General features: G+C 41.4%; 1 protein-coding gene across 1 annotated transcript; it reads right to left on the bottom strand.

Moving 5' to 3' along the window:
* Window positions 1–1059: 1059 nt before the first annotated feature.
* FKTN (fukutin) lies at window positions 1060–15665 on the bottom strand. The gene is made up of 9 exons (XM_021534000.3): window positions 15494–15665; window positions 14241–14300; window positions 12208–12411; window positions 10180–10457; window positions 9355–9487; window positions 7590–7719; window positions 6338–6471; window positions 5975–6102; window positions 1060–2948 (listed from the first exon to the last, which is right to left on the bottom strand). The coding sequence occupies exons 1-9, from the start codon at window positions 15596–15598 to the stop codon at window positions 2735–2737; spliced, it is 1386 nt and encodes a 461-aa protein (XP_021389675.1). The 5' UTR covers window positions 15599–15665; the 3' UTR covers window positions 1060–2734.
* Window positions 15666–17961: the final 2296 nt, after the last annotated feature.

The following is a 17961-nucleotide window of genomic DNA, read 5'->3' as shown; positions in this document are numbered from 1 at the left end:
TGTGCAGCCAAGCATTGTTCATCCCATGATTGTTCTGCAGCCCCAGTTTGGATCAGACATACCCTTTTTGGAAGAACTGCATTTACCCTTTTGTTGCAAACAATCACATTTTTTTCAAGTGTTCAAGACTCTGCAGTTTTCTCTCGTTTCCCGTGAGAGCATCACTCATAACGTCTGATTCCAGAAATAGATCTTTTCTTAAGCTCATATACAAACAACTATTCCAATTTCCACCTTCTAAAAGCTGGAAGTTGTGGAATACTAGAGAATCATGGGAAATAGGAACTCCGTCCAGTGGGAAAACAGGATTAAGTACAGTCAGTCTTCAACTACATCAAGTCAGCTTTGGCTGGCATCTGCCTGACGTGTTCTCAGAGACCCCCAAGGTCACAGGTTTTCCACATGTTCAATACTCCAGCTTCTGTGCAGGTGGATCAATTTGCATTCCCCCCATTTACTTCTATTTCCTACCACCCATGGAAATGAGTACACACATCCCTTCCTTTTCTTGTAACCATCTTTTATGGCTTTTGAACATGGCTTTTTATGGTCCCTTCTCTTCAATCAATGCTATTCAATCTTTCCTTGCCATTATTCTGGAGCTTTGATCACTTTTCTGTCTTTGACAGATACATATAAATAACGTGAAAAACCTTGTTTGCTACAGGGAAGCCAAGGGACTTCACCTGTGAGGAGAATTTAGGAATTACCCTCCTCTCCAGAGCACTTCCAAAATGAAGGCAATTAGTAAGTTAAGAAGGTAACACAGAATTAAGAATCCATTTCAGATGAGGCAATTCAGGAAAGCCCAAGAGGAAGCACACCTCAATCCGGCTGTTTCTGTGGGAATGCCAAGGCTTTAGCCTCATGATGTGCCTTGGAAGAGCAGCAGTTCCATGATGTTCACACCACTCCTGGGCACCCAATCTGCATCCAAACAGAAAATCTGTGGTCAGAGCACTGCACAGAGTGTGACAGGAGATGTGCAATGTGCAATCTCTCTGTGCAGCTGAAGGATCCTTTCTCCTACATATAGGCTTCTGCTTTATTCAGAGCATATTTATTGTATCCAATTATCTTTATTAAAAAATAAACACTCAAGTGACAGGCAGTCAATAAGCAGTGTAAGAAACATTTCAGGATTTTCCTCTATGCATTTTGTCATCGTACCTGCAATGAAGTGTGTTAAATGCTGCCCAAGATGACAAAACAAAGGATGAAACAGCATCTCAAGTTGTAAATTAGACTCTCCTTTTAATCAGTGTTAAATATACACTTGTATCTTCTGAAAAGAAAACATTTTAACCTGAAGAACACCTTACAGGTATAATCAACTGTTCAAGACATCCTCCCTTTCAGGGACATGCATTTTTTTTTCATTAGTCTTTTCATCTACAAAGTCCAAAATTTGACAGATTATAATTTTCTGAGAGCATCTTTTCTTTCACTCTTAAACATTTATCACATCTGAGAAACTCACAGGCTTACTGCATGTTATTACACCAAGGAGTTCAGGACAACAGAGTTATAAACATGAAAACCACATGGAAACCACGAGGACATTCACCTTTTTTTTTCCAGTTTAAGGAAAAGGCACCAAAAAAAAAAATCTACCTGAGAAATTATCCCTTATGATGTCATGGTTACTTTTACTTTAGCAAGTGAATGGTGTTAGCAGGATTTTACACCTCTCCCTTCTTAACCAGGCAGAGCAAAATTACCATCCAATTGAAGAGCCAGCCTGACAAGTTGTTGCCAGAAGCTGAACAATTTACTCCAGTGTTTCTGTGGCAGGAGAAACTGAAACTGAGAGGACTGGCAGGATTGCTGCTGCAAATTTGATGGAACAGTTGGTATTTGTACACATTCTCCTTTCCCTTAAAGAGAAGTCTCTGCTCTGTGAAACAGAAAACTATGAATAACCCCCATTTCTATCTACTTGCAGGAAAGCAGGAATAGCTGAAATGTGCTAAAAACCAGTAAAAACATTCTACAGGGAGAACACAAGGACTGGGACATCAAAACCAGAATTTTATTTATTTTCATGGGGAAGCCATTCTAGCAGCATGCACCTTCACATTCTTAAAGAAGAAAAGGACAAATTGAAAAACGTCCAATGTCAATAGTTGCTCCTTCCATTCACTTAGTGTTACACCATTACCAGGTACCTCCTGGATGTAAAGCAAATGGTCACACAGGTTCTGTGCCACAGAAACATTGCACTCCCAAGAGCAACCTCTTGCTTATGGTAGGGATGTACCAGTCTCAAATCAAGCATATTTGAGGTACTCATAACGCTGGTGTTTTGAAGTGAAACAGTCACAAGATCTCCTTGGAAAAAAGAGGAACTGCTGACATTTTCCCGTCCTAACCTTCTCTCAAGCTTGAGAATTGAACAGTCTGAAGGTTTTGATGATCCCAGGAATGTCGAAGCCGCCTGGCCACCGTTTACATTTAAACAGTCAACTGCCCAAAAATCCACTGCAGTCCTCTCTGCTCCCTTTGTGCAGCTTTTCTTTCAGCTTCCCTTCCCTCCAGTTGCTTTTCATCTTCTCCTTTAATCATGTGGAAAAATCACAATGAAGGTGAAGAAAATACCTGTTAAGCAAAGGGAGGTAAATGTCTCCTTAGGAAACATGTGAGGCATTACAGAGGAAACGGATGTCAATGTCTTTGGGCACTGGGAAATCACAAACTGACAGTTCTGGGGACAGGCTCTGTCAGCAGACAGGGGTCAGTAGATTTGGATGACATTGTCCCACTCATCAATAGGCCAGACTCCATTGTCCTGCACATTGGAGGGTGAGCTCTTCCAGTCCCATGTCTTCACAGGCACCTTCCACTCCGGGCCGTAGTTGGCCTCCACGTACTGTAGGGTTTCACAGGGCACGTGTACCTTGAGTTCCACAAATTCAGTCCAGCACAGAGTAAACTTGGGAAAGAGATACCTGTGCCAGAACAAAAGGGTATGGTCACTGACAAAAGGCTAGAATGCACCTCTAAGTAAGTTCAAGGAGAAAGCAAGCAACTGCAGCAAGTGGCCATGTTACATTTATACTGATTTTTCTCTTACACGCTGGACAAGGGTGTTATCAACAGTAACTGGTGAACATTTGCTTCATGTGCTTAGGAAGGAGCATTCCGAATTCCTTTGTTGCTTGCACTCACATCATTCTGCCACCTATAGGTTAGTCCCTGCCTCTGCTTTGCCTGTTACAAATGGGATTTCACAGTCACCTCTCTTAGAAAGGTGAGGTGAGGCTTACAGCAGTGGCAGCTCACAGGTAGATTTCACATCTTGGCCAGAACGACATCGAGGTGTTAAGCAATACCAAAGTGTACCCACTACTCCTGCAGAGGATCACTCCGACTTCTGAAACTCTGAAGACTTCCACACAAAAAAAAAATTTAAAAATTATCCTAAAATTCCTTTTCACAAGTTAAAATGAAACCATAAGCACTTTGTCCTTTTAAAAAAAAAATTGTACATTCGTATGATGAACTAGAACTGCCATCTTCTTGCAAGCATGAAGTTAATTTCATTTCTAAGCTCTCAGCAAACAACATGAGAAAATAAAACAATTGTGCTCATGCCTTAAGTGGAGGGAAAGAACAAAGTGATCAAGCTTTTTTTTGGATATATATCCAGAGACTGCTGATTAAACTGAACTCTTACACGAAGTCCTCTTTGTTAAAAACCTACAGAATTAGTTCACTTTAAGGATTAAAGCAAACAGTGGGGATTTGATTCCCAGACTCAGTTTTGGTAGATACTCACTCTTTGCTGGAGATTGCAACTGTCCAGTATTAAATTTGCAAACAAAGAAGAAGCCTCAATTGCTGCAACTCCAAGACAGTATCAGGAGGATACACATGCTTGTGTCAGGAATGCTAAGGAAGTGTTTGTGCACATGGAAAAGCAAACCACACAGCCAGGCTGTGAGGGTTAGAAATCAGCTCTCCAAGGAAACAGAGTCTAAAAATTACTATGAGAAATATTTTAGGGACTCAAAGAGAAATGCTCTAGTTCTCCACCCTCTAATTTAGATGTATAGAAAGTATGCCTGTGCAAATATTTAGCTTTCTGAAGAAAACACCTTCTTTCAGTTTTAATCTTAGCAAATAACTTCTACCCTTCCTGATGGCCCAATAGCAATCAACAATTCTTCTGACACTATCATTCCTTTAAAATTGTTAGAGTGAATTTAGTATTCAGCATGAGCAAACAATCACTTCTCTTCTGACTGATCTTTTCATTTTTGTCTTACTCCAAAATTCTGACAGGGCTGAAGATTAAGCAGAATTGAGGGTCATTTTGGTGTTGCACATAGTCAGATTAAGGATGCCAAGTGCTCTCACATCTCACAGTAACAAAAGCTGGGTCTCTTTTCTCTTTTTGAGGATGTATTTGAAATAGCACACGTCTGGAATTACTTGGCAAAGGATTCTAAATGCTACAGTTCTGACATGGCTCAGGGCCTTTATGGTGGCAAACAAGCAGTTTTCCTGGTTGTCTTCTGGGTGTATTGAACTAAGAAACACCAGCTCAGAATTAAAGGTTTGGCTTCCTTATGATGCTATGCCTGAGCAGAGATATTACTGAACTAGAAAGCTACTTTTGGAACTTTAAATAAGCTACCACCAAAAATAACTACGAGGCTACAAGAAAAGGAAAGAGTTTTGTGGAAGATGGAGCTACAAAGGAGCTGTAATATCCAAGGATACAAAAGCTGGAGTGCAGCACAGGGTCACACTGATCCCCTATTCTTATGTTTGGACTGGCCATCAAAAAAATGGGGGAAAAACATCTCTCGAATATCCGAGTTTTGAAGGAGCAGTGTCAACTCCATTGGCATGGAAACAGCCACTGCACTTTAGATGCAGTAACACTACAAAGAGGAGGAAAGGAATTTATTGGTCAGCTTGCTTTTCAGAATGCACCACACACGAAAACTGTAACTGCTGCTGTATTCTAAAAAAATTTACTTTGCAATACAGCACATTTTCTGTGGGGATATTCCAAGAAGTCTTTCTTTTGTCTATTTCTAAATGGGCCTTTTGAAGCTGATTATCAAAATATTTTTCCCAGTCTTTATTTATCACTTCAGAACAAAGATAACTAAGACAAGGATTTGGACATTATCTCCAACTGGATGACTGTGCTCACTAAATTCCCATTAGCTAAACACAAACAAATACATTTCAGGTAAAATATGAAAGATAACGAAATCCTATAGAAGTCTACAAGATTTTCAACTAGTCTACAGCTATCTCCTTCTGAGTGAAGGTATGTGATTGAAAGAAATAAATCTAATTATCAAAACCTATATCCAGTTAGCTAAATTGATTTGGATTAAATTATTAAATCATTAAGTTAAATGATTAAATCATTGCTGATCTAATACTGAAAGGTGTGAAACAAGAAACACAGGATCCTATTCAAAATTCCATTTTCAGAACATGAACAGTAAGGCCTGCAGGAATAATCTGCGTTGCTGTCACAACTCAGTATTCCAAATTGCTACCTCAAAATCCCAAACTGTGGGCTTTTCTGCACAAGGAGAGTTGAGGCTTTTTGCCATAATTATTTCCTCATCAATACAGATGCCTAAGGTTTAATATTCTACTACAAAATTAGACTGTGTAATAAACACTGTTTCAGAGACTTTCTCTCATCTTGGGTGTTTATGTAACTGGGGGCCTGTCACAGTCAGATAAGATCTGCTTCATATACAACATGCCAGCCCTGCTTTTGATTTCACAAGAGATCTGACATTTACTCTCTAGTAAGGCACAGGACTGTTCTCTCTCTGCTTCACTGGTCTCAGAGTGTAGAATCTCTACTGATTCCCCTCTGACATCCACATTTCCACAAAGAGCACAGGCTTTGCCAGGCAACAGCACACAAAATGCCATCAGTAAATACTAGCTTGTTCAATTCCTATCCTACCAGTGGTACAAATCCAGTTCTTACTTAAATTTCTTGCCCGATTTGGCCTGAGTTCCTCCATTCCATATGTGGTCATCCTCTTCATAGAAGAAAAAAATGTCAAGTTTCACATCATCTTCTCCCTGAAAAGAGAGTTCCAAGCTGTCTTCCAGCTGAAAGACAAAAATACACACTGTGTATACGTATAAAAATACGAAGCACCTTTTTTCAGCAGAAAACAAATTGATCTTCATCAGATATACAGGGTGACTTCTAACTGAAGAAAACACAGTTAACTATGCATTATTTTTAAACTTTATTAAACACTTCTGCAACTGAAGTCGAAGTTACAAAGTTACAAAGTTACAGAAACACACGCATGAAGTAAAATGTTCATTTTCTATGTACCTTGCCAAATTTGTGCTTCAGTGGCAACCCTGCTTTCTGAAAGGCTGGAATGATATCTGCTTTGTAGTCCCTTATAAAGATTCCCAAATCCACATCTTTGCTGTGAGGAATGACATTGCACTGCCTATACCAGCCTGAGGGGAAAAAAAAAAGCAGAAAAATCCCAAACGAGTTAAATTCAGGAACATGAATTCAACAGAAATAAAGCAACACATAAATGAGCTGTTCTAAGATCACCAGGCAAAAGTCTTTGACTTTTGAGGCCATAAACAAGGCTTCTGCCTTTTTTTAGTATGGGATGAACCACATCAAAGGAAACAAGTATCACAGGATGACTTATAGTCATCTCTCTCCCTTCAGAAAGCCAAGAATGCAAGAGAAAACTAAGATAATATGTCTTCAGTTTCCTAATTTAAATGCATTTATATATTAAAAAAACCCCTAGAATTCTTTATGTGGGACCAAATCTAATCAGCAGTTAACAGCTACAGGGCCACAGCTGTGCTTCTGATTTGCAACTATTGTTTTATACTGCATCCAAGATGTTAATCATCTTTCAATCACCACTGCAAAGCAGAAAGACACAATGTAGGACATCCTTTTGTCTGTTTCATTAAGGCATCTTTTAGTAACTGTTCATTCAGAAAATTATATTCCCTAGGATTAAATAAATACAAGGCAAATGTGAACACATGAGTCTTCACTAAGTGTTTCAGGAACAAGAGAATCCTTACCAGTGATAAGACACTTGTACCTTCAGCAGAACTGAAAACTTGCATTACCTAATTTAGTGGACTGTAATTTTATAAAAAGTTCATTTTGAAAGAAAAGAAATTAATGTAAACTATATTTTAGAAGTCAGTGACATGCATCTAATTGCATGAGAAGAAAAACAGGGTTAGAGTGTACTTGGACAGCAGAACAATGTGCTCATCACTGCATTTTCCAACTGGCACTTCAGTGAATTCCAAGTCACACATATTAGGGAACTGTTAATTTTTTTCCTTGCAGGGATGAACACAACACAGGTAATTCCTCACAATACTAAATGCTTCACAGGAAATTTACCCAGCATCTCAGCAGCTCAGGTTTCTAAAGAAAAGGCACTTTTTCAGGAGCAAAAAGGCCTATTGCAATAGTTATTACCTTCCAACCCAGTACTTTTGGTCTCTGCTGACATCACAAGCAATGAAGGATGAATTGTTTAAAGTTTCAGGTGAATTTAAAAATGCAACACAACACAAATTTTTACCAAGACATGTTCCACTGCTCAGCCAGAACTTCACTCCCAAGTTATTCAGTGTCAGGGCAGCCAGATGAAGCAAGGATTTTGCCTTTTTCCTGAATTCCACTGCATCAACAGAGGCATCGTCAGGATACAGCTGGAAGGCAAGAGTATGCAAGTTACAGTCAGAGAACAAACTTGTCCCTTCATTTTTCCAGTGTCCTAGGAAAAAATGACCTTAAAAAATTTACTTAACTAATACCTGGGCTAACATCTGTTTACACATACACAAACCATTTTCAGAACATGCACTGGAATGACAAGTGGAAATTAAAACTCTGAATCATTAACCTTCTTTTTTCCCCTAACCACCAGAATGAAAATTCACAGCAGACCAGAATAAGAACGTATGTATTAGACACTGATTCTCAGCACTTGGCAGCAACGGGTGAGCCCTTGTTCTGCACATGCTGAAGTCAATTTCTGGAGTCCAGGGCGAACACAGGGACAGAATCAGTCCCTGCCAGCACATCAAGGCTTTTCCAACCTCCAGAACTCCATGATTAATTTATTTGGCGCCACCAAGTGTCAGAGTTGGGTGTTGAGTTTCAAGAACGGCCAAGGAGAAACGGTGTGAACACAAAAATCCTCCAGACAGAACTGTGGCAAGGTCTGCCGTCCATGCAAAGCCAAAACCGACACGAGAGGCTGGGCAAACGTTACCAGTTCTAACAAAGGAACACTCCGCTTTGTGATGGATTTCTTTAAGAGCTCTTGGGCAACAAGCAGCCAAAATGAACTTTTCAAAACAGGTGCCAGCTGCTTGTCTCAGTATTAAAGCTCCAGCAAAGTTCAATAAACATATAAGAGCACACTTTCTCTGCCTGTGGTTATTTCTGCCTGGAGGCTGAAGTGGATTATATTTTTCTGTCTTCCACATGTGAAGGGACAACATATGGGTGCCCTTGTGACCCTCCTGCTACCCAAATAAGGATCTACAGCCTACTAGAGTGAACAGTCCTCCCTGTCCCTAACACCTGAATGACAGAAGATTGGAGCCTTCACTGCCCTTTTTTCCTCTTCCGTGAACAAAGAGATGTCTCAGATTCAGTGGCCTGACTCTGACTCTAGTCTTAACTGTGAGCCCTTGATCACTTTATAACTCATGTCCTTTCCAAGTTATAACAAAATGATCCCCACACTGCAGTGAAGACATTTCTATCTGCTAAATCAAGTAGCAAAATTCTAAAAATAATGCTCTGAATAGTGGTGAAAACATTAGCTTACACAGTCAGAAAAGCAATTAAATCAGTCACTTCGAAATGTGACCATTTCAGATAAGCCAAATAAGGAACATTGAACTGCATAACATGGTTCAAAAAATGTAAAATTAAACACTTCTCAAAACTGTGACCATTTCCATTTCCATAAAGTTTTCAGTCATGAAGATACACAAGTTTTATTTGTGTATCTAATAAAACAAGATTGTTTTATTTACATAAGAACAATTTAACAGTAAGGGTGCGTAAGAACTGTGGATATTTTGGGTTCCCTCTTGGACAAAAATGTGCTTGCAAGTAAAAAACAAAAAAGGCTATGATCTTCAGGTAAGGTTTTGATTTCATTACCATTTTGTAAGATCTGTGGAATGAGAATCAAGGGGTGTATTTAGCTTTGTGCATGTGAACAATCCCATTTAGGTAAAAAAATCCCCAGTGAACTGTTCTTAGGTTTGGGTCAATCAGTGAAAACACACATTTCATCTCAGAGATGCCACCCAGTTACCACTAACCTGAAAGAAAGCCCGAGCTTCTCTGTACCTACATTCAAGAAATCTAGAGTGGGACATCTCCTCTAGAAAACTGGACGGATTTTTTGGAATTTGAACTTTTAAGTCGTCAATGGAAACAAGCAGAAGTTCTGGCCTGCATGGAAAGAAAGGTAATATATTACCCAATTTAATTCCATTACAAACCACATGGCATTTATCCTTTAATGCAGGTTATAATCTTAATGCACACTATTGGCAGTGATTCCTCAGTCCAAATACAGCCAAAAACCAATTGTAAATGAAAAAAGCAACAAGAGCTTCACCAAATTCCCTGTGCATTTCAAAACTTTGTTTGAAAAGAATTCCTGCACCTCCAAACCCCAAGCTGGTTTGTCAGATCACAGATTCCTTTACTGACTCATGACTTGAATTTGTTCAAAGATGTTGTTCAGTGCATCTTAAAATTCACACTATTTGGTTGTCTAAGTACAGGATGCACTTCAGAATCAAATTTTACTCTGTACTTTGAGGCTATTTGCTTTTAAAAATTAAAAACTACTCTGAACATTTAGGCACATAACTCATACAGATTCCATGTTTTAAAAGGATGAAAGAACAGGGTCAAACTAATGGAAAAAAGTTAAACATATTTATTGATGTGTGAAATGTCTCAATATTTTTCCCATTTTCTAAGAAACAATGTTCTCAAAGACTGCACTTTGGGGTCTGACTCATATCTGAGCTGAATTTCAGAACCTGACTAGAGGAAAGAAGTAGTTTTACACACAGAGGAAGTAATTTTGGGAGTGCCATGATGGCTTTCTCCTTCCCTTGTTGTGAACTCACTTTTCATAGGCCCCAGGATAGCGACCAAAGTGGAGCTTCCGGAAGGGCACAAACTTCCTGTCCATGTGTTGCCTGAGCCTCAGGGGTCCGTGCCAGAGGAAGTTGCCACTCCTCTCATAGAAGACCACCAGGTGAATGGCATGGGATGCCAGCTTGAATATGTAGTGCAAGGGAATTTCCATCCCAGACAGGTCATCCATCCCATCCAAGCGGGGGTCCTTGTTTATAATCTTTAACCACTGGAACCCCATCTTCTCAGCAGTTCTAAAAAGGCCCACCTGAAAATGAGGAAGACAGGAGGCAGAGCAGGCTAAAGATTAGAGAAACCATAATTGAAAGCTAAACGCTTATTACTAACCCACACCATTCCTCATTTTCATTTTTTAATCAGGCTTAACCACAAATGAATCAAAGTCTCTTAAGAGCTTGAAGACCAGCAGTTGCAAGCAATTCCAACCACCTTCTTTCCTTATCTTAAATTTTGTCCTTCAAACTACAAAATAAAACAACAAATAAATGTTATAAGCTATGTTTGGATTAGGTTTGTTCCTTGCCATAGCACACTACCCTGCACTTTCAAACTGTTCTCTAAAACTGTTCCTCTGCCAAATCTGGTGTTCCTGAGTCCTTGAACAACAATGTCACGTGTGGGTCTCAGATTCAGTAAAATAAAGAAACTGAGAGTTTCTACCAGGCAGAAGCCTGGGAAAGAGCTGGGAAAGAATGTAAATAATTCTTTATCTCTCTTGTTGTTCACATTGTTTATAGTTAAGTTCTATCACTGTGCGTCAAGCACTCTGCACTAATGGTGGTGGGTTGTTTTCACTTCAGAACCAATGGATTTGATCCTTGCGGGCATTTTGAATAAACGGAGTTTTTACTCTCACACCCTTCTGAGTCAGTCTTCTCATCCCCGTCCTGCCTCGACAGCAACAGTCACAAACACAAAAATTATTAGTCCAAAACCTTCTTTTGTAGGGCAAATAAAAATCTCACCAAACACTGAGCACTGCTCTCAGGCTCTCATTGTTCTACAAACAAAGCGAATTGAATTCTGGTTGATTTAAAGAAAAAAACAAACCAATCAGCATCTGAAGATGCTTTGATTTCCCCCCTTGAAATGTTTTGTATATCAGCTTCTCCTCTGAATGATACAGAAATTATCACTGAGACACTAAGCAATGGGAAAATGGATTTATCTCAGTGTGCTCCCATACAACTTTACTTTTAGTTTCTTGAATTCCTTCACACCTATGGGTTAAACAGCTGCCTCATCAGGCCCAGAGTCACACCCCTCTTCACTCAAGTTCTTCAGTGACATAGTCACTGATCATTTCAGTCTCCTGCTTTTTCTAATTAAAAAAAAGAGAAAAACTAAAAAAAAAAAAGAAAAAGAAGAAGAAAAAAGATGTTTGTCACTGGTATCTTTAGTCTGTAGAAAATAATCTAATAATTTTTCCAGATTACATTTAATTGATGAAATAATACTGGATTTAAATTTGTCCTTCCTCGCATGCTACACTTCTATTTTTAACACAGCCATTAAAAAACGTCCTAACACCACGGAGAAGCAGAGATACCATTAAGTATAACCAACATATTAGATGAAATGGTATTAATTACAAGGATATGCTAAAAGAAATGTAAACCAGCAGACTCTGATAATATTTCAAGACTTGTCACATCCATAACTGCATTTCCTGCTTGATGAGTCCCCAGACTCTAGATTTATAAAAGACACTGCAGGCTCAAGGTTCTCCTCCTTCCATTCTAATGGACCTTTCTTTCCTTTCTGACTACCAGTGGTTATTTTTTAATATTGCAGACAGCTTCCAAAAAGTTTCAGCTATAAATAACTCCTAATGTATCCAGGCTAGTAAATGGGCAACTTTAACTTTCAAAGTTTCCTCTGCCTAACTATTAGCACCACATGAATTCAGATACAAACATAAAAGCATTAAGCGATAACATCAAAGAGCAGCTGAATGCACTAAAATACAGAAATGTGAACAGAAAACATGCACTTACATCATGTTTCCACGTTTTGTCTAGTAGTGCAAAGGTAGTGAAGTCTCTTGGAGCACAGAAGTATTTGCACTCTGGGCTGGGGCCATCTGGAGAGCTTCTGATCTGCTCAATGTCTTTATCAACCAGTCCCAGAATCAAAGGATCAATCAAATACACTGGAATGTTGTGACTGGATATTAATCCTAGGAACTTCCTAACCACGTGCTGTTTGACAGAGGACAGAAAGAGTTTTGCATTAAAACTCTTTGACAGGAAGAAACCCCAACCCACTGAAAGAAGGAAATATTATCTACCAATACCTCCTCTGAGTGTACACTTCACTTCCACAAATAGTTGTGAGGTTGAGTGAGAAGGTAGGATGCCTTCTAAGTGCCACACAGAATTTGGATTCTGCTCTACCCAGGGCACTCAACATTGCATAAGGAGTAAAAAGCTGCAGCAAGAATGTTCTGTGCCTAATGCAAGGGGTTATTAATTTGATTCAGAGGAGAATATTAATCAAGCACATTTACATGTCCATGGCACACAGAAATCACTCACAACAGTCACAAGTCACCCTGCCACTTAAATGCATTCAACTGTAACATTTTAATTTAATGATTTTAAAGCTGTGACTTCAGAGAGATGTGGAAACATGAGGTCAGGGTGTGGGTCAACAACAGAGTTTTGTCAGCAGCATCACCTGTGTGGTACAGGCAGAAGCAAGGCCACCCTCATAGTGATTTCAGCTACACAAAGCTGAAAGGTGAGTAATGTGCTCCTATTACTTCTGTGACTGAAACTGGCACAACAGAATGATGAACAGGAAAAAATCTGTGCAAAAGTACCTACTTCCCCTTCCCCACCCCACCACTTCTCCAGGAAAACAGATGCTTTCAGCTCAAACTTAAACAAGCTAAAAAACCCATAAATAATGGTAGAAAAACATGGCCTTGGTGTTAAGTCACCAAGAGAAATGTGTTCAAATTCAGTATTTTGGACACATCAGTGCAGGGGCTCTAAGGAAAGCCTGACATGCAGTAGGTGGCAGGATCATGGCACATCCTTTATCACTAATGATCTCAGAAGTGCAAATCAAACCTTAGGAGAGCTCTGCCCACAGACTGGAAGCCCCCTGTGACTGTGACACCTCACACCTGGTAGGCAGCTCCAAGGGGTGTCACCTCCAAGAACAGCATGGCATTCCTGGCACAAGCAAGCAGTCCACAGAGCAGTTGGTCTGGATTTTTTCCAGGGACAGCTCCTAGCCAGAGCACCTTCCCTCTTGCTCAGCAGAAACCAGGCCTATAAATGGCCATTCTGCTAATTAACAACATTATCATGTTGCATCCAAACCGAAAGGCAGCCAGCTCCCAGCACATCCTTCTCCTTAACCATCTGTGTTGTTTTTCCACTGGGAGCTCTGTTAACAAAAAGTCTTCTGTAAAACTGTTTGCAAACAAATCCTAACTACAAATACGATAGGGGACCTTCTGGCTCCCCAGGGTGGGTGGTTTTGGTTGCATTCAAGCTTGCAAGCCTGAAGCAAGACACAACAAATATCCCATTTCAAGCAGCTAACGTCACTCCCAGCCCTGGTCATGAGGGCTGGAATGCAGCAGCTGGTGAATGCTGAAATGTGACATTTTCCTGAGCTTTACAACCCAGCACAAGCAGGTTAAACAACTGGAGTGGGCAGAGGAGGATTGTGTGACCCTGCCCCTCCTCAGAAGCTGCATGGCAGACCAGACAACCTGTTCAACGCCCAGCCTGAAAGGACACAAAACCCTGGATCAACACAGTGCTTCTTCTCTAAACATTAACAAAACATCTGAACACTGCATCAGCAAAGGCTGTCAAGCTGTAACTGTTTCTCGCTTTTACTTTACACTGGTGTTTCGATAGTCTCTTTACTGAACAAAGTTACAAAGTGAATCTCTTCATCCTTTAAAGCAGAAAGCACCCAGTGAAGAGGTCTGGACCTTGAATTTGAAGTTCCAAGTCAGTTCTGAGATTTGTGGAAGAGCTGTATGAACCAGTGACACTGTACATACCCATCTAGTGCTGTCTTGGCCTGACTGGCTTCCTCTGACTTTGGAAAAAGATGCTCCATTCTATTAAAAAAAAAAAAAAAAAAAAAAAAAAAAAAAAAAAAAAGGGAAAGAGATAACAGAAAGAAGAGAAAAAACCCCAAAATTTCAGTTAAATCCTTGTTTTCTTAACCTGACATTCAGGGGCGTTTATCCTCTTTATGGTTATGGCTGGGGTTATGCCTCTGGTCACACAGCCACAGAGCTGAATGTGAAATCATAAACAACTGCTGTGGCTTAAATATATTTAGAAGGACAACTCAAGCCTCAGGGACCCATGCAGCATAGAGTGGTGAGGCCTCAGGTTTCCAAGCCAATGTGCCAGCAAACGTAAGAGAGGAGGATGACAAACCCTGTCAGGCAAATACCACAGGGGCAGGAACAGCGGGATTGTGCCTCCGTCTTTCCAGGTGTAGTCCTAGACAATTCAATTTTAAGGACTGCATTTTCACGTGAGAGGGTCGAGGCAGCTCGTGGCTCAGCTTTTGGCTTTTCAAAAGCCTGAAGCACTTCTCAGTTGTTTAAAAATCAGAAATGGTGAGAAAGAAGTCGAAGGTTGCATCACCAGCTGTCACTGACGCTGCCTTAAAAGCAAAGCCAAAAAACAACTCAAGCCACTTTGAAACCTGCACGGTTCTTCCATTAAAATAATGGGAGTTCCTTTGTTGAATCAGAGTTGCAACTGTAAACTAAGAACCACTAGAGGATTTAATTTACAGTAACATTAACTTCTTTTGCTGTTGCAGAAAATCACTCACCTGGACGTTCGGGGTCAGGTAAAAAAGAGGTACAAACAGCATTCCAGGTTTAAAAGCAGGATTTAAACTGTGACACCCAGCACTTTAGGAGCACCGAGTCACAAAACCCTTCAGACGACCGCAGAAAAAGTTGGGATTTCTCTCCGTGTTGGAAAACCTGCAGCCAGCAGATGCTGCCTCCCCCCAGCAGAGCCCTGACAGAGCTCGGTGCAATAAAAGCCACCGAGCAACGAGAGCTGAGGGTTAAAAGCCGTGGCAGCTGGAAGCTGGCGGGGGCATCAACCCCTTCGGGAGAAATGGATGGCCCTGGCTGACACAGTGACTCGGATGCCAGGCTGGGAACCCAAGCCCGACTGTAGCCCTGACACCGGACACCGGCCCGGGCTCCCCGCCCGCCCCGGGATTCCCCTCACGGCGCCCGCAGGGAAACGCGGCCAGGCGCCGCGGGCCCTCCCTCACCTTCTGCGACAGGTAGAACTTGTAATAGCAGAGCTGGAAGAGCAGGAAAACCAGGCTGGTCAGCGACAGCAGCGCCAGGACCACGTTCCTGTTGATTTTCTGCATCAGCGCCGGGGCGCACCGGGAGCCGCTGCCCGGCTGCCCTCACGGCGACGCGGCTTCAGGCCGCAAAGCGCGGCCGCAAAGCGCCGCCCGCCGTCGTAAAACAGCCCCGCTGTCGTAACACACCCCCCCTCCTCACGGGGTCTCTCACCCACCACGAACCCCCCCCCAGAACGCCCCAAACCCCCCAGAACGCCCCAAACCCCTCAGAACGCGGCGGCGGTAAAACGACACAGCGAGAGACACGCACAGGGTTGCAGATTTCTGTATTAGTACAAAACACCGCGTCACACGCGGACGGCATCCCCCGCCTCCCGCTCCCCTCCGGGCAGGGACCCCGCGGTGCGGCCCAGGGATGCTCGGGATCGCCGGGATCACCGGGAATTGCTCCGAAGGAAACCCACGGCCAGGCTGGCCCTGCCACGGGACTCCCAAAAACAGCCAGGCTGGAGCACGACATCAACACAAGTCACGGGCAGCGTCCATCCAACACCCCGCGCTCCTCAAAACAAAAACACGGACAAGCCCAACACCCAGGTGGCTCCACCACCATCTGAAACGTGGGAGATGTGAGGAAACGGGATTTGTACACTAGACCGCTTTTCCTGCATTTCTAAGAAATTAACCTGGCACTTCTGCTCTGCCCGTTTGGTATTTGCAGAAGCATTTATATCCCCTGGATAGTTTGTTGGTTGGTTTGTTGTGGTTTTTTGTTGTTGTTGTTTGGGTTTTTTTGGTGCACTTTTTTTGGTTTTGTTTTTTAAATTATCCTGTCTGACACTGACATCCCTATCTGCAGTTAACACAGTTCTTAAGTTTTCCACAGGACAATGACAGCTACGCTCATCTGATGTATAAATACCTCAAGGGAAACCTTCAGTTCCTCAAAAGCAGGTTTTCAGAGTTAAAGTAACTTCAGAATACTGGCAGTCAGTTCTTTAAAAGGAAAAAAAAAAAATTAAGCATCTCCTTTTGGTCATAGAGCTCCTTTTGGTCATAGAGCAGAAAACTCTTTTTTTGCCACCATGCAGTATTGGCTTCAGAGTAAATAAGCCTGGTGGACTGAACTACAGACCTTCAAAAAATCTTATCCACTGCCAAAGAGCCACCCCTTTCCAAATCCCTGAAAGAGGATTCACAAAGGAAAAGGTAACTCTGCAGGCTGCAGGCATCCCAGTCCAGCTGCAGACACAAACCCTGCACCAACTGCAACAAAAAGCATCACTAGGAGCAATGTGGAGTTGCTATGATGATGGGTACTGGAGAAACACTAGTTCAGAAAAAACAGTCTAAGAAAGAACCATCTAAAGTGCTTAAGGCAATTCTTCATATCCCCATTTACTAAAAAGAGTGGGACTAGATGTTAGCAGCAAAAATTTGACATCTGTGCAAACTAATAACAAATCCAACCTTTTAAGGGTAAAAAGTCACATGGTAAGGTTCACCTAGGACACCAGTTAAACCAGAACTTGCAAGTCACAAATCACAGTATGAAACACTCCCAAGCTTTCCTCTAACTGTTAAGAGAAAAGTTACATTTTTACATCGGTGCATACCAAATTCACCTTGCAGGTTACGCTACAACTTGCTAAAAAGGGGAAAAAAAAGAAACAAAAAAAAAAAAGAAAGAAACTTCATAATTTAGATGTTCTTATAGAGGGCTGGAAAACACTCATGGTTCTCACAGCACATTAGTTGGTTGTAAACATCCCCTTTCTTTCCACAAAGGGAAATTTGAAGAGGAACTGCAGCTGAACACCCAAGATCAAGGACAAGTGGATGAGTGGTGACCAGGAGGTGCCAGTCTGCCCTGGTGTCTGTGCACCACAGCCCCAGACCAGAACTGGCTGCAAAACTGAGTTTGTAGCAATTTATCCCCAAGAATTCCTAGTCAGGTGTCCACTGCAGTAAAATGGAAAGAGAAAAGGTTATACACAAGATATTTGCATAACAGTACCATCTGCAGATAATGTGTGAAGCAGATTCAAACACTGCTGACCAAAAACATCATCTCTTTTGAGTATCTTTGTCCCAAAGCCCAAGCAACAGAACAGGCAGAAGAAGTTACACTTATTGTTACTTTCCTCTGCAAAAAGTGATTACAAGTTCACAATGCAAATAATTAAGAGATGCTCGAGTTTCAGATACAAAATAAACATTTAGGGCTCAGCCAAGCTGTCAACTTCAGGATTCCTCAAGAAAAATAACACTTTCCAGAACAGGTAACATTTCACTGTTAATTTTAAATTTTCACTGAACATCACAGACAGTTTATTAGAAGGTGTCTTAAGGAATTTCTCCTGAGAAATTGTGATGGACAGAAAAGAGCCATTGGTAATGCCGAGGCTTAACACAATTAGATACTC

This window comes from Lonchura striata, chromosome Z (assembly GCF_046129695.1).
Source record: "Lonchura striata isolate bLonStr1 chromosome Z, bLonStr1.mat, whole genome shotgun sequence".
Lineage (NCBI taxonomy): Eukaryota > Metazoa > Chordata > Aves > Passeriformes > Estrildidae > Lonchura > Lonchura striata.
The sequence above is the reverse complement of the archived record's forward strand: the minus strand, read 5'-3'. Positions and strand labels throughout refer to the sequence as shown.